Genomic DNA, 27,507 nt, shown 5'->3' with positions numbered 1-27,507 from the left:
TTAGGTTAAATAGGTTTTTATGGAGACCGATTCCCCTTTGTTTGTATAACATTAAATTAAGACTATGTAGAACTAGATAAACACCTAACTGCTGTGAACAATACCCTTGATTAATGCCTACTAGCTGCCTTGTCCTGGAACCTAGGAATTCTTCTATGTAGGCTTTTGTTCTGCCTATGCAACAGAGTGTTTGGATGGGTAAGTTTTCTGACACGTGCTTCTCAGATTTAGGATCGTAATCATGGAAAATATTGCTTGTTTTTCGCATAATTATATCAAAACGATGTCAGCCATTTCAGTAGAGTATCGACCGGGAGCTATTTTTACATCAAAATATTAATTCCGGATGGACTCAGTGGGGGCATACGCAGTAATGGATGAGCATGCTTAGATGTCAGTGTTTTCTTTTCAGTGCTGTTTTGTACTGTGCAATTGATGTAAATGCTGAATGATATAGGCCATTGGAGATCTACAGTGGAAATACAGTCTCTTCCCCTGCTTTTTCCGACCTTCAAAGGGCTCTCGGGGCCATTTTAGTTAGCGGTGTCATACCTCCTCCAATCACTGGCTCCACGCCGTATATTTGGAGAGACAAATTGACTATACACACTTACCAGGATGTCGTGTGCATTTTCTTCTACAATCGAGTTGCAAACCTGTACACGCACTGTGAACATTATGTCCATCAGTTGTATTAGAATATCACATTTTTTTGCAATCAATTGTATTGAAATATGACCCTGTATCCTCACCATATTTGGGTTCAAGTGTACAACGTATAAGGGGGGGGGGGGGGGGAATTCTGAGTCTAGAGTCTGCAGCAGTAACCCTCAACTGCATGACTGTTACCTAATAAACAAACAAACAATCAACTGGCAATTCCCACCTGCCGAAGACATTGCTGGTGAGGGAGCTCCACGGTCTTTAGTGAGGTCTTGATCGTCATCTGGTTCTGAAAAGTGGAAGAGTTATCGTCATTATGATAAGGGTTATGAGCATATACCTACTCGTTTGAGGGATAGGTAGTGCTAATTTATTATAAAATTGCAGTGCTGAATGTGCACAAGAGAGGCCAGGCTTCGTTCAGAGAATCCAAAGAGATGAGCGAGTACCTCTCCCAGTCGGTGATGCAAAACAAAATATTTCATGTAGGTTCAAATGCATATAGAGCTGGATAAGCGACTTACCACGCGGAGCGTATACCGAAGCTCCTCTGAAGTCTTTATATCAGCCATTGTCACTCGGTCTGTATTTTGTCATGCGCTTGAATGTAGCAATGAAGATATATGCTCTAATTCATTCTACTGATGAAACGAGGATTCATTATAGCAGTTGAACATAGAGCTACTACTAGGCACCTTGTCAAAGCCAACGGTGGTACCTCAACCATAAATCCAAAAGGCTTAGTGATCCCTCGACTGCCAATATTGTGGTCAGACATACCAATCCGGCGATGTGCCAGGTTTGATATATTCATACAAACATACCCGTCCTGACTACGTAGATTCCTCCAATGATTCGAAAACTGAATGATATGTCGAGCAATTGAAGGTAGCAGACTTACTGACGTTTGTACCGATCTTGAGCAAAACATTATTCCCTTCCCTCTGTCAGTCTGGTCTAGTGGCATACTCGTGACGTGTGTGAATACACTAAGAGCAATTTGCCCTAGCTCAATCAAAGCGAGAAACATATTTTTATCTGATTTCTCAGCAAAATGACGCTCAGCCTAATAAAGTAAAGTCGGTAAGCATCGCACACACGCACACACACGCACACAAAATTACAGTACTGAACACATTGCCAGCTGTAACCAGAACTGTCTTGCTGGTCTGAAATGTCCTACAGCGAGTGAACGCCTTCTCCCTCAAAGTGAAAAACAACTTGATTTGGTGACATAAACAGTGTTCTACCTACCGAGGCTGACATAGTGTTTCTCATGGATATGTCCCAAGTACAACGTCTCGGTAGCGTTCTCCTCTTGGAAGTCATGCTTGTAAAATTCGTTCGCTGTACTACATGCTGCACTTGTGACTACTTTCATATTCACTCCATATTTTTTCTTGGTGGCGACAATTTCCGGTTCTCCAGCCCACTGGTGGTTTTGTCGCATGTTGGATATATACTCCGAAGAGACATAATGTTCCATTTCTGGAATTGGCTGAGAGGAATGAAGTACAAATCACATCCTTAGATAACTTGTTCAGTTTGTTCTCATTTTAATTTAAAGTTTACCGTACACTGCACTAATCCAACTACGTCTTTCTGTTTGGATCGCGTGAGCGCGGTCATGTGAAAATCAGCCATTTAGTAGCACGGGCGTGCACTGGTGGACACTGGCCGTTGTTGCACTATTCAAGGTTAGTTCAGGTGTCACAAATTTTTATCTGATATGAAAGAGGACAATAAAAGAAACCCTATAGTGAAGACATTATTCAAATATCTTGTTTAGGAGATATTCAAGTTTAAAGTTCTATCTGATTGTGTAGAAACTGCTGAAATCATACTAGCTGTGACGTCATATCCTCACAGTCCTAAAAAGTCTTTGTTATTTTATTAAAATATTATGTAATATTTTATGACTTACAACCAAAAGATACGTCAGGAGATCTCATTTGTGTCAAGGGAAGTATTTGAGAATTAGCATCTGAAGAATGTTTGATGATATTTTTTTAGATTTGTGAAAAAATGCAATTATTTTTAATGAAAAATATTGACACATGTTAAGGAAGTGAGGATGTGACCTCACACCCTCACAGTTATTCTTTCTATATCAGTCATTTGCAAAGAAATTTTGAAATCTTCAAAGTGTGCTATCTCCTTAACAGAGAATGCTATCATGGTAGTTTCTTCACTATTCTGTTTGTCTTTTTAAGCTCTTTCATACAAGAAAGACATTTCCGACACCTGAACCAATCCTACTAGCTTGTATATTACGTAACTATTTTCCTCTCAAGTAGCCTGATTTACCTGAGCTATGAACGCATATAAGATATAATTTTTACGTTTGATGATTGTTTTAATGTTGTAAGATTCTTAGCTGGATTATTTATACCCTAATTAGTGGTTGAATTTCCAATTTGTTGCAATAGTCATCGCAATAGATAATTTTGAGAAGTTTAATTCCGATATGAACTTTCAAATCGTGCCGATCCCTGGGCGTACATCCTCCCCAGGAGAAAAGCCCGCGCAGTTCGGGCGGAACTAGTGAGACCCCGGCGATCGTGATCGTGAATCTACACATTAAGGCGCTGTGAAAAAAATGCTCAGGTCTGAAGATTTCGTTCTGTAGCGAGTTCAAACTGGCCTTAAAATTCCCTCATTTTTTGTCTCGGCTCATTGTTCAAGTAGAAGAAGGCTACAGAAGAGATTGATTTGATTGAAAAAGTGAGTACTAGGCTATGAAACATTGGCGTGTTTCACATCCAAGGTTTGCCGAACTTAGGCTAAACATAACCGTAATACAACTAGTGATAGGCCTAATTTAGTGCAATGCTAGGAAAACTTAACCTTACGCTGAATAGTTTGAGAGTTTCTATGGTATAAAGGTGGCCCTATTGACATGTACGTTGTCGGTTATGTAAGGTTTTTGACAATACGTACGAGAGTCTTAGATGATATAAACAGCTAATTATCTTCTGAAAGCCTTTGATGTACTAAAGATGAACTTTTTGAAGTAAGTACTAAAGTCTATGCCCAACTTGTTCTTTAAATTATGATGTATATTTGGCTTAGTAATAGTAGTACTACTTACTACTGCCAGGCCTAGCCTAGTACTTAAGTCTAACTACTACTAGTAGAGTACTAGAACAAGGCCTAGTCTACCAAGATGGAGCCAAGCAAAGCAACTATTCGCTTGAAATTGGGTGCCCTTGCCTCGGTGTTTGAAACAAGAAAATCAAAACACCATCCTTGTGCGAAGTTGTGGCATGTATTCAGCCAAGGCTAGGCATAGGAGATAAATTGTCTTCGTTCACAAGAATATATATTTTTAACCTGCAGCAAAAGACATAACGTATCATGATATTAAAGTAAATTACACAGGACAGTAACAAATAAGTATACAAACACAACAAAAAATTACTAGAATTTTTCAAAAACTATTTAAAAGTGAAAATAGCTTGATAACAACAACTTGGAGAAAAACAAGACACCACAATCGCAGTAGGCTGTACAGAAAAAGCAATTTAATATTATGAGTTTTATTAGCCCGAGGAACGAAAGATAAAGGATAGCAGGGTCATAGAAGGCTGACTTAACCTACCACTGCATGGAATTACTTGCTACATAATCTGGACATGGATGGGGATTACTGTCAGTCCAAAGGGAGCCAGGTCGTTACGTTCACCTCCTCCTGTACTTCACTAATCACCCGCCCCGCACATCTTATACATTTATTAGTACACTTCTTTCCATTAATTGTAGCATTGTCTCCCGAGCACATTGAATAATAACCCCACAAAAAAAGAATAACAAATAAATTGTAATAATTTGCTACAACTCAATAAATTTCTGTATAAGTTACTTAAACTTATCTAGAGTTCTTTACAGTACTTACCAAATTGTTCTCAAACATTCTCAATGAACACTCATGGTGACTGAATGCCCAATTGAGGTTACTTGGCCAAAGGTGACCATATTTAAATATCTGGCATATTTGGGACCAATACAGTTTTGATAGGTGACCACAATAGGCAAATCATTACACCCCAAACTCTACCAACCAAAATGAATTGGCTCATATAATACCAGACAACTTTGAATGCAAAAGTCAAGTCACAAACTATTATCTGAACCCACTGTTCATTTATTGCTTGTTTTTCTTGTAGAAATGCGATGGCCCGAAAAATAGGGAAGGAGAAAATAAAAAGAAGGAGCAAAGCAAGGCGATTGAAGACAATGAAAAGTAGACCCTGCGCTTCTGAAGAAGTAGGCTGTGACAGAAAGTTTCTGTCATGGATGGCAGAGACCAACTTGGATGATCAATGTCCTTCCCCTCTATTTCCTACATTTTCCAGTAGTAGCGAGTGCTCGGAAAGCCAACAAAGTGATGGGAAAGATACAACTGTCAGCACAGAAACAGTGCCAAACGAAAGAACAGGTGATGACACATCTTCAAACACAAAGTGTATTTGTTATATTAAAAAATATATATATAAGGAGGATAAACTTATGGATGGGTTTATGAAGTGGAGGAAAGCTCACCAATTGGTGACATTTTATGAAAACCACCATTTTAAATTCTTGATTCCTTATTATTATGTTTATTTGCATATGACCCATTTTATTAAGACAGCATATACCATCTGGTGTGGTGTGAGGATCCTTGGATTTAATTTTATTTGGTCACATATTTGTCAGGAGTCCACCACCAAAACCCTAATTCCCTCTTAATTTATAAACCCTAAGAATAGGTTTATGTAGGGTCATTGGATAATGCGAGTGTCGGCAGGCCTATCCAAAAATAGTATATTATAAAACCCTCATGTGGTTTGCCTAAGGTGACTGGAATAAGTGCGGGTTTGAAGACAGCATACACCATCTTGTGTGGTGTGAAGGTTTGACACATACTGTTTAATTGCTGTTAGTGGCTGAAACTTATTTTAGAATACTTAACACTACACTAGTGGCCTATAGCCAATTGATCAGTAGACTATATGAGGAACACATTCATTACTCAAATATTGATATATAAATGCACTACATAGGTTTCACTTAGTAGAAAGAGTGTTACTGTATTTCCAGAAACCTTTAGTATGTACAGTAAAGTGATCAACCAACCATCACAACCTCCGATCCCCTCCTCCTTCCCAAACCCAGTTCAGTTAAAGGATATTGTACAGTATGTTTATTAAATGGTACAAATATCAGTAGGTGTTTCCCAAGAAAGGCCAATGCGCAGTAGTTCATGTGATGTAGTTGGCATGGGAATGTCATTTAACTGGTAAAAGTGAGAGTGTGAAGGCAGCACACACCATATTGTGTGGTGTGAAGCTTTGCCACATTCCGTTTTACTATTACTGTTAGTGGCTGAATCTTATTTTATAATACTTAAGACTACACTAGTGGCCTATAGCCAATTTATTAGTATACTATATGGGGAACACATTAATACACACTCAATATTGATATATAAATGTACTATATAGGTTTCACTTAGTAGTAAGAGTGTTACTATATTTGACAAAATCGCTAGTATGTAAAGTGAAGTAATCACCCCCACCCCCCTCAAGCCATTACAGTTTTTTTTTTATTATACAGAAGGTTTATTGAAATGTACAAATATCAGCAAGCCTAAATAAAGTGTAATCTAGGACATTTTAATGTGATTTGCAATATTAAGTGACATTCATTTGTGAGAGTGTGAAAGCAGCACATACTATATAATTTGGTGTGAAGCTTTGCCACATGCTTTATTGCAGTCAATAGCTGAAAACTATTATTGTGTTTAGTGTATAGTACATGCCTTTTCACATTGAAGGTATGTCATTATGCCAATTCCTTTTCCAGCATCAACATTGTACAGGTAGCCATGTAATGTTGATTTCAGAGTTCAAGGTTTTCATGTAAAAAATTTGTGAAGTTATACTAGGTCAAAGTTAATTTTCAGACATTTAATGCAATAACTCCAAGTGCCAAGGTGTGACACGGTTGTTATTTTGGAACAAGTTGGAATTAGGATAGGGAAATATTTTCAAACTTAACGGTCATGTGATCCGAGGTCACCAACGGTCAATTAAAGTTAAAAAAAAGTATTTTGGGGTGAAAATGGGCTAAGTAAAAATGTTTTAATTTTTATAGTTTTGATGCTATATACACATCTCACCGATCAAAAAAGGCAATGGTAGACCCCAGTTGACCTTTGTGTGTGAAGTTATACAAGTTCAAAGTTAATATTTAGACATTTAATGCAATTAACTCCCAGTGCCAGGGTCTGACACGATTGATATTTCGGGACAAGTTGTGAATGGGCTGGTGGAGCATTTTCAAACTGATACGTCATTTGATCTGAGGTCACCAATGTTACCATATCTATCGACCCGCTTGTAGGTGACCTCATATTTCTTACATTTTCGACGCCATATTCAGATCTCAAAAGTGCCTTCCGATCAAAACTCCGATCACAATTTGTGATCAAAAAAGTTTTGGCTATAGTGTTGGTTACTTTATGTGTACGTGTAGGACCACAATTACTTGGACTAGTTGAGCCCAATCTTGCTCTAATAATATTATATGTATTGTCATATACCCCTACGCAAGGAACCACAGTGCCGTTGGGCTCTTGTTTTTAACAGAAAGTACCCGATCTCGTTTGCTGATGTGTTTAGAAGGCAAAGGTCATCTGAGGTTAGTAGAATTCATTTAAAAACCATGCTAACGATATGATGGTGTGTTATTAACTGGGTCATCCAATATCAAATCACCACATTTTGGGGTATGTTGAAGTTTAACATCTTTCAGGATGTGCACATTTCATGGTGTTCTAAGCATACTATACATTTTGAATTTTTGGAGAGGGTGCAGCAACAGGCATCCGTTATTTGACATAGAATGACCTTTCTGCAATGGAACTACATTTTAAATTATTTTATGAGTTGCTTTGGGTTATGGTCATGCCAAGCTAAACATTTTGCCCTGATTTTTTAAGTTTTCCAAGAACAATATGGTTAATTCATGCCATTGTCTCCACCGTGAATTTGGGTGAAATAGTGTGTTGCCACATGTCCTTAATGAAGCATTGGTGAGGAAGGTGGGGGTGGGGGCTGTTAGAATGCAATGGAATAGATTGCTCAGCTTAGAGATGGTAGACATTTTTCTTTCAAATAATCTATACATAAAACCTTTAAAAAAAGGTCAAAAGTACAGTATACTGATGTAAAAATGCTGCAAGTGAAATTGTAAAACTGTGAACCTATCGTATGAATTTTTTGTAGGTGTCATTGCTGAACTTAGATTTTCCAAAATCTCATAAAATCAACTTAAAATGATTTGCTTTGCAATGTTATGTATTTACTGTACATTAGTGGCCTATCAAGTAGGAACCTATATGCTCTTAAAATAACAGTTTTGCAAAATGCTACAAAATATTTAAATGATGCCATCTGTGACCTTTCAAAGTGCTTTTTACTTTGTCTTCCTTGTATTATTCGCCTTTTGGAACCCTAGCGGGCTGGGCCTTGTAACAATATCGAGCTTCATGTGGGTAATTTTCCTTTCAGAACATAATGAGTTATAGCATTGGTCTGATGTGGCTTGGCAAAATGTGCCCCACCCCACAGAAAAGGTTGTGCCCCTAACATAAAGATGGGAGAGCATAATTCATGACCCACTGAAGGCTGCTGAACAGACCAATGCTATAACTCAGTTCTGAAAGGAAAACTACCCACATGAAGCTTGAAGGCCCAGCCCGCTAAGGTTTCAAAAGGCGAAAAATACAAGGAAAACAGAGTTAAAAGCACTTCGGGAAGTAAGTTATGCTGAAAACCCTTATACCTTGCTCATTTGTGCTGTTCACTGTGATGGAAAATAAAAAGAACTCACCAATGTAATTTTTTGTTGTGATATTCTTTGTTTTTGTGCGTTTTAATATATTGCCTGTGTCCCAACATTGCCCCCCACCTATCTGAAAGTAAACGCAACTAATGAAATATTTCCGGTCATTACACACTAGTCAGAGCCCGGCATCCCCCCCCCCCCCCCCCGTGACAAATTTCCAGTCACAGCTCCACTGAATTTCCCTTTGACACTATTTCTCCCCCAAAGACCGGATGTGCATTTGCATTTGACTTCTACAAGTTTCTAGGACAACATTAAATATATTTGGAATAACGGAAAAGTAAAAATACCCCTCCCCAAGCTGTTCATTCACCTGCCCAAAAAAATCCCAAATAAACCACCGACTAAGAAAGATGTATTATTTTAGGGTAAAATCCATTGCTGATTTTTCTACATATTTATTTGACATATTTCATTACAAGTATGGTGAAATTGAGTCATTGGAATGATGTCATAATCAACGAAAGGATGATTGGATAAAAATGATGATCATAATAGGATCGTTTGAGCCAAGCTTACACTCTAATTGTAGGCATGAAATAGGTAGTTTTTTTTTGCTGGACAACAAACATAAACATCAACGCAGAAAGAACACAACATCAAAGTAAAACTTAAACAATTGTTATGCTTAATATTAAATAGAAAATAATTTAACATACAAAGCAGAGACTACTGAACATAAAACTACTTGTTGCATGTACATTGAGACAAAATGGAACGAAGAAGACCAATAACTAAATGATAACAACAGCTTAGGATATAATAATTTTCCAATTTCCTGCGATGCTGACCAGAAACGTGCCCAAGGTTTAAGTTTAACCAACTATCAGTTCTTCGGTGATCAGCTATATTAAGACTTTATCTCTAAATGTTGTTAAGTGAACGTTGACCTTCATGAAAAGCAATAAAGATGTATTATTTACCAAATAACAAATTTTGAGTTACACAAACTTTCACTTCATGAGACTCGATGTTTACAATATATTCAGACTTTGAAGTCTGTTGACTACAACATCTAATCACCAAGTGCTACATATATAACAAGTTTCAGGTTCAAGCAACTTCAGATATCCTGTGAGACGAGGCATGACACTTAAATACCTCGGCAAGTAATTATAAACACTAACAATTACAATAATAAATCAGTAAACAAAGACACTGATTTTGGGCTGGACTCTCAAAGCCTATGTCCGATATTGGGAGAACAGTACCACGATATGGTCTGCAAAGCAGAACCCAATGTAAAATGGCTGCCAGAAGCGTTTTCCCCTGCCAATTTAAGTGAATCCCCTCCAGTGCAAAACATATGGATAATAGTCTGTGATTTTAAGAAAATAAATGTCACATCCAAAAGTATTATCAAACAGGATTGCAATATATGAGGTATAGCGCAATTCATCATTAAGGGCCTATTGCCTACTTGAAGCATAACAGATATTATATAAATAGGGATATGAAAGCAAATTCTTGCACACTGACCAAGAGATTCTATGTTTTGACGAGCCTCCAGTGCATTGCACATTCTTCCTACATCATTGCTTCCACAGTGCATGATCACTGCATTAATAGTTTAAGTAAAAGTTTTACTAAAGTTTTTTATGTATGCCAAACAGTATCTACTGGTGCCACCAGGCAACAAGTGGCAGAGGGAGGCAGAGTCGCTTTCAAGTGGCTTTCCAAATAACGATCATTTGAGTCCGCCAAAATGAGGACATTCACACAATAATATTCTATGATAAAAATAATCAAAAACTGTAAAAATAGCACATTCGGATATACATGTGTATCGTGTATGTACACTACAGCTCGTTGTACCTTTTGTAGAATTTTTAGAAGAGGTCCAAACACAACATACTCCAAAATCTGGTAATTTGATATTGAATGGCCCTAATAAAAACCCTTATTGATGTATTTTGCTTTACTATTTATGTAAAGCGAATGAATTTACAGATGCTGCATATTGTTGAGCAAGTTGCCTGTAAGCTTCCCTAACCCCTTTGTTGCATATTGCCTTCTGAATTGCTTCAACAGTACGTCTAGATTCAGCTTTAAATCTAATCGAATGAACAAAAGTGAAATAAGATGTTGGATCCAAAGTATTGTGAAATACATCCCATTCTTTGAAAAATATTATATCAGTTATTGTATACAATACACTGTAGTTATTTATGTCTGTCATCCAAATATTGAAAAGTCAACATAGTGAATAACAAAATCAAATACATGTCTGAAGGCATTTCCACGCAGAGTCTGTGTAACATGATGACAAATATAGCTACCAATTCGGCACTGCCCTAAAAATCTTTTATAGTTATAATTATCACCATGAGCGAGAGAAATCTTTGTGGTAGCCTCCAAACCATGCCGAACATTTTTTTCCTCGTTTAGAAAACGAGGCAGTTAATTTAACTTTAGGTTTAACATAAAGCCGTGCTACTGAGCAGGAATTCCGAATCCACAATAAAATCTCTAACCTGATCACCCCAACGACACACACTTTGCAAATTGCAGTTACATGTAACAAAGCCATGAAAGTGAGGTCACCAGGACTGAAAATTAGCAGCACTGGAAATAATATTTCTAGCTGCTGCTCTGGTTCTGCTGAGGTGCTTTGTCCACTTGCTGTGCTAATAGCTGAGGACTTGGGCCCTGATGACTTCTTCCTTATGGCCACCTTTGATACCTACAGTTAAAAAGGAAAATCAATTTGAAGAAGATGTATATGTGACATAACAAAGCAGTCCCATTAGTGCACTGTATTATAAGTATCAAATGACAGTTTCAGATAAAAATACATTTGCATCTTTCATGGTTTTAACCTAAGGTACAGTACTTTATGCCATCTTTGTCACTTCTTTTTTGCTTTTATGATTTGGCCATGAAGACCTTAAAAATAACCCCCTTCTCTTGTTTCCTTTGTATATATTCTATACTATATACTGTACTGTCAATACCAATTGTTAGAAAAATTCCTGCATGTAGCTTCATATTAGCCTACTGTATACTGTCTGAAATAAAAATGTGTTACAAGTCTTGTAAAAAAAACTTTCATTGAAAAACACTGATATTGACTCGGAGTTTATCAAGCAAACTAACAACAGTGGCAAACTGAAAGATGTCACCTTTTGACACCAAATCTTCCTGAATATCAAATTATGAACAGGCAAGCAGCACATTCCTGTAGCCATTTCCATGTTATCTCCAAAATTCTATGAGAGACTCTACCATGCACTACCCCATTCCCCTCCTTCGTTAGCTACTGCAACAGAACGCACCAATGATCTTTCAATGTCTTTTGGTACCACCCAGCAAGTGACAGTTTCCTCTCTTGAACCTTTGTAGCCATGCCCCTTATGTCAGAAGTGACCAGCAACAATTGGTTATAAAAAAATGCTATATTTGCAAACAAAACCCCTTAAATACTAGATATGAGTTTTCAGTATCTTGAATACTGTTTAGTACTGGTTCACATGTTACATGGTCCGGTGATTTTGTCTAATAGCTTTAGTTATAAGGGTTTATTAATTATCAAGCTACACATAGCTACAGTGCGGAAAAAACGCAACAGTTAGTAATATTCATATAATACAAAAATATTGTAATACTGTATGAACTTAGAAGTAGAATTGGGTTATCAAGGAGTAATTTAATAAGTCATTAGGCAGGGGGGGGGGTTGTGTTTTGAATGTGACCTAGTTTGAAGTAAGGTCAATTCAATCAACAACATACAATGGCTAAAAGACTTAACAGCCAATTTGCAGGCCATACAGTAATTGAAGTAGGGGGTTTCATTCTATGGTGTTACTAGTGTTTTTCAGTTGTACTATATGCACAATTTATTTATATATCTGAATAGGACAATATACCATGAAAGCACCAATTGCCATATTGCTAAACTGAAGCCAGGTGACGTTGCTTGGACCAGAGCATTTTAAGAAATGACAAAGATGATTTCTGGTTCTTATCGCCTACGGAAGAGCCCACAGGTAGTTGGTGAGAAGGTGAATATATATTTACTTTGATATGGTACTGTACCTTTGTCTTTTTTGATGGGGGCTCACATTGTTGAGGATCTTTAATCTCTGATGCATCCATCAAAATGTCTTCACCATCTACTACAACCAACACCTTTGACCGAATAGGATCTACCTCCTTTCTTTCATTTCAACACCTTTCTTAACAGACTCTGCATCATCTTTTTCAAAACGCAATGATGCGATTTTCAAAGTAGGCTGAAAAGTACGAAAACAGGAATATATTTCATTCACTATTGTAATCGAAAGAGCACCATTTATTGCTATTAGAGGAAGAAGATTACGTTTCCGAGTTCATTGCCATTAGCAATGTGTACTATTAGTCGTCAAGTGGACCATACATATACTGCTTTATGGGAAAAAAAAGATCAATTGTCATTATCAACCACATCACACCAGAGGAAACAAAATATGTACTATACCTACAGATAATTTTGTAGCTATGTGCCTTTCCACCACCCAAGCTAGTCGTTGGGGGAATAAGGTGGGGGAAATCCTTTAGTCAGGTATGACACCAACATCGCTCTAGAGATAATCAATTCTGGCCTACCACATCTAATTCCCCTGAATGCTCCTGAAGGTTAGAGGGGGGGGGGGGGGGGTTACAACACAAGGTGCCACAGTAGTCACGTCTAGGTACTGTAACTGCAATGTACATACTACAAGGGTGTACACATAAATCTCCAGCTGTGTCTGGCAACTACTTTTTGGAAAATTCAATTGTTTCTTGAAAATGCTGGACAAGCATTAAAAGGTCTTCCAAGCAGAGGGCGAGAAGCAGTTAATGCCAATGTTACATGCATACTGTGTATAGTGTGCTCAATTACCACCAATGTGCATGCTTATACCTTTCTTCTAAATATGATTACAAAACATTATGTAGTACAATTAATTGGACACAATTCAAGACAAATGTATAATTTAAGACCGAAAATATCAGATAATCAGCTATTACACTCAACCAGCTTTAGATACTTTCTGTGAGCAGTTTGCAGAATTGATTGAAGTTTTTGACCATGAACAATTACATGTTATCTGTCTTTCAGTGAAATAGTGCAATGCACCTAACAACATTTTTCATCTATACCTAGACAAACTGAATGACCCTATGGAATGGTGCGTTAGAGTTGCACGGTTAAAGGTGCAGAGGTGCGCAAGCATTATGAATGTACCCCTTAATTTTGGACATTTAAGCACATATCCAGGGTTATAGTTGTCATACAATTGATAGGTGCATAACAGCAATTCCTTGCTGGGAGCTACTGCCTGAATTAATTTTTAAGTTAATTCCAGAAACTAGAGTAGTTAATAAATTGGGACAACAAAAATGCAGTTTAAAAATAGCCCAGCTGTTTTGCAAAAAAATACATTTAGAGATTAATAATAGAATAAGATAAGACATTCATTCTCCAGCTCCTTTAATTACCAGAATTGTACATCCAGTTATCATTGAACACAACAATCTTTCTGCTAAATCACTAGCTAAATTATTCTAATGACTACATGCAGAAACCATTCACTCTGCATCGTGCAACTTCACCCCAGACTTATTAGCAGCTGATTTTATTTCACTTAGCATTCGCACACAATATACTAGCCTAGGACAGGACTCAAACTGGGCAAAGCTCTCATGAGGCATTCGTCATGCTACTATGATGAACATGATACGTTTAATGTTATTATTGTGTTTCCAATATCAATCTGTACTAAATAAAACCCCAAGCATTAACCATGACAAAAATAATATCTGATATTTGATAACAATTTGAAAAAAAGGTACTTTTTTGCGGGATATTTTAATCTGTAATAAATAATAATGTATTGTCCACCTTTATAAATTGCTGACTTGCTCAGTTGTAAATTAAAGTGATTGATACCAGACGCATTTTTACTATTAAACTAATACTTTGATAACAATTACTTTATGTTTACCCCAACAAGATCGGGCGATTGAAAAGACGTTCCACATGTAAACGTCGTTGTCCCACAAAATTATTTACACAGGAAACCTATTGCATTTAGTGAATCATTGACAAGAGTTGTAATCATATTCACATGTACCAATTGTTTTAGACTTGTGCAGCATTTTATAGGATTAAAAAGTAACAAAGGTTGTAAGTCAAATAAAAAGTACAAAATCATTCTAATATTGACAGACCACTTTGGTGTCCCATTAAATATTTATGCACTTCTGGATACATTGTCAATATTTATTAGATTTAATGAGATGCCAATTCCATCACAAGTTTATTTTGGAGCGAGGATATCAACAATCATTCATAGTTTTTGCCAACTTCTTTCGGAATTTGAAATAATTTGAGAATACAACTTTGGTGTCCCTGTAACACGTGGAACATACGAAACATCTTTTTCAAGCAGAACAATAGATTAAGCTATTGATTAATAAATCGAATTGTGCTTGTAGAGAAGAAACTGATTAGCTTATTTTTATAGAAAAATAAAATAGTTAAAAACGAGCGATATGGTAACTTATTGCAATGTAAACATGATGAACCTTTTACATGTAAAACATACACATTTCATGAAATTAGGTGTTCTGGTGATATAATTCACCTATTTTCCCCATAGAAGGTATTTACACACGTTACTATTAGAAATGCACATTGAAAAGGGCTTCATAGATTTTGGGGCTAAAATGTACATGTCTCACAATGGTACCTTTCTTAATGGAATGAACAATTTAAATACCTCTCTCACTCTTTATGAAGCTGACTTCCATTCAAACTCATTCATCTCTAGGATAGTTTAATAAGTATAGTAGCCTATTCGCTCAGGATGGGCAATGTAGCTAAAGCAAAAAGAACAATTCAACAATTAATTTTTATTAATTTCTGGTATTTGTAATTACTTATTACATTTACTGTGCATCCACACATCAAGATGTGCACAGTAATCTTTTCACACTTTCAGTGTATGGCCCTGTATTTTGCAAATATTCCGTACTATATATGCACATATGCAGAACATTGTGTAAAATGTAAAGCCTACAATTTAAACAAAAACATTGTTGTAGGCTAACTTTCACATAATCCCAGTATCGATTTAAGCATTCACTTATAAATCTGGATGCAGTGAACAAATTATCAAAGCGACGTTGCACGTTGAAGACATTTCAGGGACTGGGCCTATCTTATCCCGAATACTTTTGTGCCGTATTCTATGCTTTTTAGGCTAAGGGTCCAGATATTTTCAACATGTAGTCCTAGTTACACAAGTAACAGGACCGCGGGCGCTACAACATTGAGTAAAGCAGAGAAATATACGCTTATTTTCCAATTAAATATCAAGACCTACCATCACTGTTGACAGTGTTGTTACTTCAACCTTAGGTTGGCCTAGGCATATATCAATTCAAAACATGTCAATAACATGTCCAACTCTAACGTTATTTTTATAAGCCTCCTGAGTTGCCTACCTCGGTAACCGTTTCTTCCTATCTTGGTTGAAGGGACCGAAACATTCCATGTTTGAATCCATACATCGAAAGAGACATAGAAACTTCTGTTGCCGTTTTCCAATTCATTTACTTTTTTATTTTGCACGGTGCCCAAATTCCCGCTACGTCCACCGCTTCTGCATGCTCACCAACACAAAAATGTGTAAGAGAAGCTGTCGCCATTTAAGATATACTTCGCAAAGTGCGGTAGGAGGTAATCCGTGGTACAGTTTGGTCTGGTTTGTGTATACCAAAGAACTATCAATTTTATATCTACGGTGTATACACACAAACAGTTGTCCGTGGGTTGCACTATTGCCGTTAACGGAGATAAGTTCTGAGCGATATGACGTAACATTTTTTGGCATGTTCGACGTTGATTAATTGACAGGGGGAAGCTGTTTATAGTTAAGCTCTTTCTTAGTTTATTGCACTTAAAACATAACCAATACTACCAAAATCATTCCTACGTAGTAATTTACCAGAGAAGTCTAGTTAACAATCATTTTAATCTCCTCAATAGCTTTGTATTTTGGCTTTCAATGAAGAAGAATGTATATTATCAACGACAAAAGGTAATGGTACCGTCCAAATGGAAACTGACGCGACATAAGCGAAAGAGTAGATGGGGAGGAAGTTGGCTCCTACGAATAGCTTGTAACCCGGATAACCAGTTTTTATGAAAAATGCTTTAATTATTATTAATATTTTCGTTTAACGTTGCAATTTCATACTAAATGGTCCATGCATTTCATATTTCGGCATCCAAACGTCCGAATCGAGGTTCTTCTGTCGGATTAGAAATGAACGGAGCGGGCACTACCAAGGAGAAGATCAAATTTCCTGCGAATACCGCAAGATTCTTGTTGAATGCCCGAGGTAGTAAAAATCCTTTTGTCCTTACCAATTAAGGGCGGATTTTCAAATGTTTGCAGCAATGTTTGTTTGCGACGCCACTCACTGGCAAAAATTTTGTCCCGTTATAAAGGGAATCGATAGTGCTAAAAATGTTTAATATTCGTTACAGAATCTTAGGTCGTCGCGCATTCGTTCAGTCGTCTCGTGCTAGTATACGCCTGTCACTGACCCGACCCAACTGCAACAAAACTGGACCTCCATAACCAATGAGGGGCATGTTGGAATCAGGTGATCGTCTAGCTTACGGCACGACTCACACAAATCCGACCGGCCCCGACTTGCCTCAAACTCGTTACGAGCAACGAATGTTAAAGGGGTACTCACGTTGTGTTGCATATAATCACATATCTCTGCTCGGAGCACTTCATGACTTGTGGTGTTCACACATTCAAGGAGACCGATTCTTGCCAGCTGATCCGCAAGTGCCCGGAAATAACAGTTCCCGTCACCTTGTACGTCAGACCTCAGTTTCAGTCCACACTTCGCAGCATTCGCGAACAGACGGGCACGATGAGAATCTATACGTGATTGAGGAAATGTTGTTTTCTGTTATTTGTTACCAACGTATTTCATTGGGTTCAGACCTTAAAAATGATTAATTATAGAGACCATTACACGAAGAGGTTAGGTGTCATTTTTTATTAAAAGATCCCCTATAAAGCGTTCTATATTACGCGTTCTCTTCTACACAGAACGACAGCCGTTCTCGATAAATAATGTGAATGTTTGTAAGTGCTTCTTTGTGAATTTGATTGCTCCCTTATTAGCCAAGACAGCTATTCGTCACTCTACAGACACATCAAACCCCGTTAAGTCCGACGATGTCCACCGAGAGTACATACAAAATAACAATGTCAATCCTGAGAGGAATTAAGGCATGCCGACGTCACCTATGTTGAAACTGTGTTCATACGAGAAACATAGATTGAGCCAACCGTCCTGGTCCCTGGTTACTTCAACAACACAGCTGCAAGCGTAGATTAAAGACCAACTATGGAGACTTTTTGATGAAGATGAAATCCCACCATTTTGCATGTATGTAATCTTTAACTCACTCCAATTACATTGCTGTAATTAACTTTACCAATTTCGGATGTTTAATATATGAAAAATGGGAAGAAAAGTCAGCTTTTTTTGAAACCTATTTCAGACATTCCTGAAACATTCCGAAGACATCAGGTGACCCTGTGACGTCACTGTTTGTATACCTCACTCACAACAATACTTTTAGTGTGTAAAGTTGTATACTTGAGCTGCCAAAATCATCCACGATATTACTTCTTTTTCCCCCGAAATGCCACAATTCTGTGTTGTTGGAGGTTGCAGTTATACCTCATCCAACAAAAGCATCAGCTTTTGTAGATTTCCTAGTAAAAGAACCGACGTAAAACGCCGCTGACTTTTGATCATTTTTTTGAGATCCACGCGGAAAGATTTTTCAGCACCCGGAGTATCTCATGCCCATGAGTCCACATGCATGACACTGCCTCTTTGTATGCTGCAAATGTCTCATTCTGCGAAAATTATATATCTTCGATAGCTTTGTCGAACAAAGGTCGGACATAGCTAATGTGAAATTGACCGTAAACAAGCTCTGGACGTCCTTTCATGTAACATTATATCACGCAATTGACAGTATAATATTTACTGTAAGAGATGACCGTGTATATAAAGTGCTTATAGGGTTAGTACATGTAGTGAGTTGGCTCAAAGCATGTGTAAATGGTCATGTTAGGATTTCATCGCATTTATCTATTTCCTTGTTGTATTCCAGTATCGTGAGTTCGTGATACATTGTGTTGTATTGTCCGTTATGTTTATTCCGGCATTTGCATGGTCCAAGGAGTTGAATAAAAACGGTTCTATGTAGCGATCGGACGTTTTATTTCGTTAGTGACTGTCTTGTGATTGTGGGATGTAACTGGTCAAGGCCTGTTTCAGCTAGACCTAACTCTAAAGAATTACACAGAGTCACGGTAGTATTTCGCCCATGATTGAACGAGAAACGTAGATTTGGATATTCACTGCTAAATTTTGTTTATTGAAAGGATACTTTTTCTGTGTTTTTCCTTTGGATATTAAAACGAGTAAGTACTTTGTTCAGCTGAAGCTTAGTCATGTATATGCTACCCTGGTCGATTCGGGTCAGCATCTTCTCGTAGTTGTTCGATTATGTTTAGTGTCTTTTTGGTAATTTGTTGACAGTAACGTGAGCCATTTTCCGTCACATCTCACGCATGAGGCATCTTTTAGGTCTATTCTTCTATTCAGTTTACGGTATCTTGCGATCAAATTGTATTAAGGAATCGCCAAGCTGCTCGCATGTTCTACAGTATATTGTATCGTACGGACCTATTGACGCTCCGCTATGTAAAAGATGCTTCCATTTGAGTGGAAATTTTGCTAATAAAATAACCAATTAAACTAAATTTTCTTCTCACAATTGTCTTAAAACTATTTTTTTTACCTTCATGTGTTCTTGTTTTCAGCTAACAGCTTTTCAAACTTGGAGGTCAAATACAGTACAATTGTTCGCTATCTGTGATTCTGTGTATAAACTATTCCTATATCAGCGTTTGATTTTCGCGGTACACCAACTTTGACGTCACTCGGTGACCAGAGGCTCCTTTGGGTCAATCTCTTTTTTCAGACATACCAGAGGTTCATGTCACTTGACTACCCAAAATTTCCATTTTCGTGGTCGTTTTTTGATGGGTTATAGTAGGTTTTCGAAGTTTATTTTTTGCACATGTTGATTATGGGTATGTAAGTTAATGGAAAAACCCCTACAAAATTGTCTCCATAGTTGGTCTTTAAATGTCGAACTTGGAGAGTACATTGTCTGCCTACATTACGGTCGGGAATTTGCCCAAGATGCCGGGTCTGTAATCCGAGGAAGCAACGAACTTCTCTGCTAACTCATCAGGCTTCAAGTGGGCTAGACATTTGCGGTGAATATGGCACGCCATTACATGTTAAGTCATGTTGCTCCGTAGCCATGTCCAAACGCCTCAAAGCTGATGTTATACCTAATGCTTCTATGACATCTTCTTATTGCCCAGAAAGGCTCTAATAGAAGCTGAGTGCCTAAGATGGGTTTTAATCGACATGGAGATACATGACCAACAACGTCATCGTGCAAGTCTAGATACAGGTTTATAAACTTCCCTGAACTCTTGTGTAACTTGCTCAGCACCTGAAGATGGTCTAGGGCGTTTCTGATGAACGCTGTACTCTGGACAACTTTTGACACGATCATATGCGACATATGTATCCCGCAGTGAGTGCATAACGCAAGTGGCTGGAATTTCTTTATTTCGGCCTGGCATCCTCGATATTTTCCAGCCATGTTACTTACGCCGTCATATGTCTGTGCTCGTAGGTTCTCAATCGGCAGTTGGTATATAATCAAAACGTCCTTCAACATGTTGCACAGCGTGAATCCGTTGTTGAGGATAGCTAATAGAGACCCAGGAACTCTTCTCTGACGTCGAAATTGCCATCGACATACCTGATACATTACGATTCCTGCTCCTTCCGTGTGCAGTCTTGGGTACCATCGATGATTATTCCGAAGACACTGCAATCACTGCTGTTCTTGATGTCGTAGCATAAATTTCTCAATATATGATTGAGCATTAGCTGTAGCATTTCGTTCTGATGAACCCCAGAAGTATTATACGTCTCTATTTCGAGCCACGATTCAAGATTGTCATTATCGGATCCCCGCAGATGCAGTAGGGCGTTGAAGGTCCCGCTGATCGTTTCTTTTCCTTAATCGCTAGTCCCTGCTGAGCTAGGCACTGAATAGTGGATAATATCTTCACCGACGCTTTCTGGGCCGACAGTTGAGACTCACGACGTCGTTTATTCAGCTGAACACCCATACTATGTGATTTTTTTACGCAAAGTCAGTGCTACAGAAATCCGATGCGCATCAGATTTCTCATGCTTCTGGCATTTTCGATTGCCTTTTTCCAGTTCTTGAAACCTGTTGATATGAAAGTGTCTTCTTGATATTTCGCCATCCCCTTGAGATTTGCAATGTTGCATCTACACAGGTGACACCTTGGGCTGGTGGGGCTTGCCATGAAGTGGCACGGCTCGTTTCGTGGCCTCGACATAGCTTGTGGTACAATTAGGTGGTATTTGAAAAGCTAAACCGGGTAGTGAACCAGGATATTCAGGAAAGGTCGGTGCTGCTGACGAGCAAGTTGCTTCATCCCCAGATGTTGAGACGGAGAAGTCGGATTCAAGGCTACATTGACTTCCGTCCTAGTCGTCAACAGAAGTTAAAGGTGGAACTGGTGACCTTGGCATTGTGGGAGGCAAGGGTGCCGATTCGGTAGATTTCGTATTAGGACTACTGTGTGCACTATTTGTCGCGGTAGCGGGAGGAGCTGACGAACTTGGTGTCAGCGTTAAAGTACTACGTGGTGTATCAACTAATGTAGATTTCGATGCCGATGTCTTGGGTTCCTGTGAGGAGAACGGAACAACATAGTCATTACGATTTGAAAAATATTTTATATTAAAAGTAAATTCGTTGATCCGTCTTCCAAAATTATATGGCATGATACTTACAAAACATGCCTTGGGTGAGAATAATATTTGATGATTTTCTGGCGTGATCTTTAGAATCCTTAGAATTATACAAAGAAATAATCAATATTGCACACACAAAGTACCACCTATTGTAAACAATGACAAGGCCCAAGGGCAATAAGATCCATTGGCCCGATCATTATGGGACCAGGTAGGGAACTCACTGGACTAGTTTTTTTTCAAGTAACTTTAGAGGCAAGTATATCCACTTTTTTACACCATATGATGATGTAGGTCTTAACACTGCAGTTTCGTCAGCAGCAAGCCAGCACCCGGTACATTGAGGCAATGCCACTGTGGCATGACCTCAATGTAGAGATGTGGGTTAATATCCAGCAGAAGACATTTTAGCAATTGCCCACCCCTCGTTCAGAAGCAACGCCAGGTATTTTCATTTCCTTGGACTTCATATTTCTCTCGTTTTTCCTTAAATAAATACAAGCCCTGGAGGGTTGTTCAACTGTGTGTTAGTGGAAATGGTCATATCACTGAATCGGACGCTTCAGTTACTTATGCAGCGACCGGCCTCTACTAAGATAGGGTCAAACATGCCCGATAATTAGACTGGAAATGTAGGCTAAGGCTAGGCTATTACCTGCGTCACACAAGCACACCAACACACTTTTGCAAGCTTACGAGGAGTCCTCTTTAAGCTGAACAAGCCTGGCAAATTGATCAGGTTCCGTCGGTGGTAAACTTTTCTGGGAGTGCGGAATTATTTGTCTTTTCAAAGGACATTTGGAGGGAATTCATAAAACTCACATCTCCTACTATAGCCTATGCTACAATTGTCTTTTTGTTTATAGAAAGATGAGGGTAGAGATAGTCTAGACTGACTTTACCCATGGCTCTTCAGGCATTCAAACATTTTGAAATAAAGACACAAGGCCATTTCTTAACTTTTGTAAAGAAATTTACGCTTGTTAAGGTTGGTAATAGATCAACCGTCGGGGCAATAAATCCTCGTCGGGGTCTCCCTATTTTTGTGCACCCACCTGGGCTCCCCGACATTTTTTTTCGCTTTTCTACCTGACGGCGGGGGAAGGGGGAACACTGCTCCCCGACGGGAGGAACCCGGCTCACAGCTGATGCGGCCCAGCCCTTGTTATTCCCTGTTCCAGTCTCTCTCATGCTGAGCAAAAAGCTAGAAGACAGCAGGTACAATTTTTAGGTCCTTGGTATTACCAGGTAAGGATTGAATTCCAGTCTCCCTATAATATGAAGTTATACCAACTGTGCTATCCATCAGTAGAATATTATTCAGCAATCTTCTAAATTTTAAACCCTTGTGCATGTGCCTGGATAATCACCGTGTTGTGCTTCAAGAGGCAACACACCAATTCACCAATATCCTATAGGAATTTTGGAAGGAACCTCAATGGCAGTCTCACCTTTCTGGGATAGACCGACCGAAGAACGAATGTATTGTACTGTGCTGCTCTATCCTCTTCGTAGATCTAGCGAAGGTTTCTCGTGAATCTGCCGTATTGGATGATAAGAAAAACTGTCGATGGATGTGATCAGTCTAGTTTAGTATAGCAAATATCAGGAAAGATCTGAAAACTTTGTTAAACATAAAGTATCTTACAAAATGTGTTGCCTTTGTCAAAATTCATTAATAATGGGGTTTGACAAATGCAGGTGATATGATTATCCCTTAGATATAATGTACTACACTAGTAGTCACTGAAAATGGAAAATAATAAACTTCTAGACAATAGTCAGCATTTACCAAACTCCTCTAAGAATGTTAAAGAACCGCGGTAATCTCCTGTCGCAAGAGGCAACTAAAGGGAAGCACTTGTGACTACCTCTAGGAGACAATGTATATATTATCCAGAGGGCCAACTGTGCTTACTAATGACGGCATAACTCAATCCTTTGTGGTTACAGACAGCTTGATTAAGACTTGTTTTTGCCTAGCGGCAGACAGACTTACCCTGCCTGTGCAGTGACCCATAATACGATTTCTTGCTTAAATGATTTAGGGCAATGGCTAATCGAAATTCCTTACTTTAGGTCATGTGAATTCTGTTTTGTCCCCATAATGGAATATTTCACACCAGTTGCGTAGCCAGGGGGCATCGGGCCATGCACCACCCCCCCCCCCCCCCTTTGGCAGTTAGCCATGTTTAGATCATGTTAATTCTCGAACACAAATTGTACTTTCAAAGAAGAAAAACGTTGCACCAAATAGAATGTAAGGACACTGAAATATTCAAAAAAAAAATTTGTCGCAGGGGAGGGGGACAACCCTTAGTCAGTGTTGTCTACTAGCCGTTTTGTCCTGGAACGTCAGGAATTCTTCGGTATAGGCTCCTATTCTGCCTATGCAACAGAGTGCTTCGATGGGTATTTTTCTGACACGTGTTCTAATATTTAGGATCGTAATTATGGAAAACTTTGCTGTTTTTTGCATAAATATATCAAAATATGTCAGTGGAGTATATACCTGGAGCTATTTTTACATCAAATCATATTTCCGAATGGACTCAGTGGGGGCATACGCAGTAATCGATGCGCATGCTTAGATGTCAGTGTTTTTTTTTTCTCGGGCCTGTCTCGTGTTGTGCAATTGATGTAAATGCTGAATGATATAGGCCACCGCAGATCTACAGTCGAAATACTCCAGGTCTTAGCAATGGCAAAAGCTTGGCCCCAACCCTCTCCCCCCTGCCTTGTCCGACCTTCAAAGGGACCGCGGGGTCATTTCAGTCAGCGGTGATGTACCTCCACCGCCGTACTTGGCTCCGCGCCGTATATTTGAAGGGACAAATTGACTATTTACGCTTACCAGATTATACTGTGCATTTTTTCTACAATCGAGTGGCAAACTTGTGCACGCACTGTAAACATTTTGTCCATCAGTTGTATTAAACTATCACATTTTTTTTCGCGATAAATTGTTTAGAAATTTCACACCTGTATCCTTAATAACTTACTCAAGACTATCCACCATATTTTGGTTCAAATGTACAACCTATAGAGTGAGGATTTCTGAGTCTCGTGTTGTAGCAATAATCCTAAACTGCATTATTATTACTTTACTACACATACATACAATCAATTAGCAATTCCCAACTGCCAAAGACATTGACGCAAAACAAAATATTTCATGTAGGTTCAAATGCGTATAGAGCTGGATAAGCGACTTACCACCCGCGGAGCGTATACCGAAGCTCTTCCGTAAGCTTTTTATTCCAGCCTTTGATTAAAATTCCACTCAAACCGAACTTAGCGAAAGTTTCGCATGATCTACACACTCGGTTTGTATTTTGACAGGCGCTTGCATGTAGCAATGAATATATATGATCTAGTTCATTCTACTGATGACACGATGATCCATCATAGCAGGTGAACATGTAGCTACTACTCGACACCTTGTCAAAGCCCGAAAAGGTACCTCAACCAGAAAGCCAAAAGGCTTAGTGATTCCTCGACTGCCAATATTGTGGTCAGACATACCGATCTGGCGATATATGCAGGTTTGTTATATTCATACATACATACACAGTCCTGACTACATAGAGTCCTCCAATAATTTTAAAACCGAATGATATGTCGAGCAATTGAAGGTATCAGACTTACTGACGTATTTACCAATCTTGAGCAACACATGATTCACTTCCCTCTGTCAGTGTGTTCTAGTGGCATACTCGTGTCTTGTGTGAATTTGAGGTGCCACCCTAAGAGCAATTTGCCCAAGCTCAATCAAAGCGAAAAATATATTTTTATATGGTTTCTCAGCGAAATAACGCTCAGCCTAATAAAGTTAAGTCGGCAAGCATCGCACACACACGCACATACTAAATTAACATCACTGAACACATTGCCAGCTGTAACCAGAACGGTCTTTCTGGTCTTAAATGTCCTACAGCGAACGCCTCCTCCCTAATAGTGAAAAACAACTTGATTTGGTGACATAAACTGTGCTCTACCTACCGAGGCTGACAAAGTTGTTCTCATGTATATGTCAGAAGTACAAAGTCTCGGTAGCGTTCTTGTATTGGAAGTCATGAATGTAAAATCCGTACGTTGTACTCCATGCTGCACCTGTGACTACTTTCATATCCACTACATATTTTTTCAAGGTGGCGACTATTTCCGGTTCTCCAGCCCACTGGTGGCTTTGTCGCATGTTGGATATATACTCCCTAAGGACATGCTGTTCATTTCTCTCGAGTTACTATTTCCTGCATACACTTGAAGTAATAGGGTGGTTTGCACTATTTGACAGAATTTGAGATGACTGGATGCCAACCTAGAACCTTGTACACCGGAGTGCAAACCAGTTTAGCCTGACAGTACCAAAAATGCATTTGATACCGTTAGTATAATAAGCTAATTAGGATTAATCGTGTTCATTTTTCAAACAGACATTGTAAGCTTATGGTTTCCTTTTATTCCTATTTTCATGTGAAGGTTACCGTACACTGCACTGATCCAACTGCAGCTTCGTGTTTGAATAGCGTAAGGGCGGTGCGCGGCAAATGTGTGTTTGCCACCCCACTCACTGGCAACAATTTTGTCCCGTTTTAAGGGAATCGATAGTGCTAAACATTTTTCATATTCGTCACAGAATCTAAGGCCGTCGCGCATTCGTGCTGTCGTCCCGTGCTAGTATACGCCTCTCACTGACCCGACCCAACTGCAACGAAACTGGAGCTCCATAAACAATGAGGGGCATGTTGGAATCAGGTGACCGCTGTGAGAAGTGGCCCTTGTGTGGACTGATGACTAGAGTGCCAACGTCTGGTCAGGGCAGTGTGCGGCTAGCTTACGGCTCGACTCAAAAACATGCGACCGGCCCCGACTTGCCTCAAACTCGTTACGAGCAACGACTGATCCTTTGGTTGTTGCTTCCCAACCAACGGAGAGGTCAATGACGACCTCACGCGCACACCATACCATCCCTCCTAGTAACCACCACCACGCTGAAGAAGATCAGGAAGTCTTGCCGGGACACTGATTCAGAAAGCCTCTGCAGGATCAATTTTATACGAATGTTCCCGTTATGCCGAATTGTTTAAAAGAAGTACTCACGTTGTATTGCATATAATTACATATCTCTGCTCGAAGCTCTTTATGACTTGTGGTTATCACAAATTCAAGGAGACCGATTCTTGCCAGCTGATCCGCAAGTGCCTGGAAATAACAGTTCCCGTCACCTTGTACGTCGGACCTCAGTTTCAGTCCACACTTCTCACCTATATTGAAACTGTTTTCATACGAGCAACAGAGATTGAGCCAACCGTTCTGGTCCCTGGTTACTTCGACAACACAGCTGCATGTGTAGATTAAATATCGAACTTGGAGAGTAAATTGTCTGCCTACATTACGGTCGGGAAAGCGTAATATGTCATCATGATCTCATGAGTGTATACATGCAGATACTAGAGGAGTGAAAGGATATGGGTCCGTTTTATCACTATAATATTTCGAAGCATTTCTTTGATATGCAGTAATATTAATAAACCGTCCATACTGCATCATAAAACATGCAATATCATGACAAAATATGCTGCATCTTCGTTATATTTGACATATGCGAGCTTACGATATATCAGGCAAACATGCGGGATTAAGATTCTTCTATTGAATAACCGGGGCTTCCACATGAAACTACAAGGTTTCGACAAAACAATACCATGTGGTTTATCTCGGAAATCTGAGAATCCACTGGACAGTGGATTAAGTTTCTTCAATAAGCCGCGTGCATTTGCTCGATAAACACTAAACAGTAAATTATTTGATAGCATAAATTATTTGTGATAAACCATTATATCGCTGGAACACATGTTCTTCAACAAAATATAATGGTAATTTTGCTCGGGTTCCATACAACGATTTATCACCGATATGTGGATTATCTTTACAGATATTCACCCTGTCGTACCACCAGTGGCGTAGCCAGAAGGGGAGGATCCCTCCAGTGGG

The 27,507-nt window shown here is 38.9% G+C and overlaps 1 protein-coding gene across 1 annotated transcript in view; it reads right to left on the bottom strand.

Annotated features, from left to right (window-relative positions):
• LOC139984942 (uncharacterized) overlaps positions 1 to 27,507 on the bottom strand; it is a 113,616-nt gene that overhangs the window by 20,578 nt on the left and 65,531 nt on the right. Inside the window, exons 6-8 of the mRNA XM_071999094.1 lie at positions 17,290 to 17,483; positions 1,918 to 2,161; positions 887 to 952 (exon numbers count right to left, since the gene is read on the bottom strand). Of these exons, the coding sequence (XP_071855195.1) occupies positions 887 to 952; positions 1,918 to 2,161; positions 17,290 to 17,483 (504 nt within the window). The remainder of the gene's footprint in view (positions 1 to 886; positions 953 to 1,917; positions 2,162 to 17,289; positions 17,484 to 27,507) is intronic.

This window comes from Apostichopus japonicus, chromosome 17 (genome assembly GCF_037975245.1).
Source record: "Apostichopus japonicus isolate 1M-3 chromosome 17, ASM3797524v1, whole genome shotgun sequence".
Classification (NCBI taxonomy): domain Eukaryota; kingdom Metazoa; phylum Echinodermata; class Holothuroidea; order Aspidochirotida; family Stichopodidae; genus Apostichopus; species Apostichopus japonicus.
Note: the sequence above shows the minus strand (reverse complement) of the source record. Positions and strands in the feature narration are given on the sequence as shown.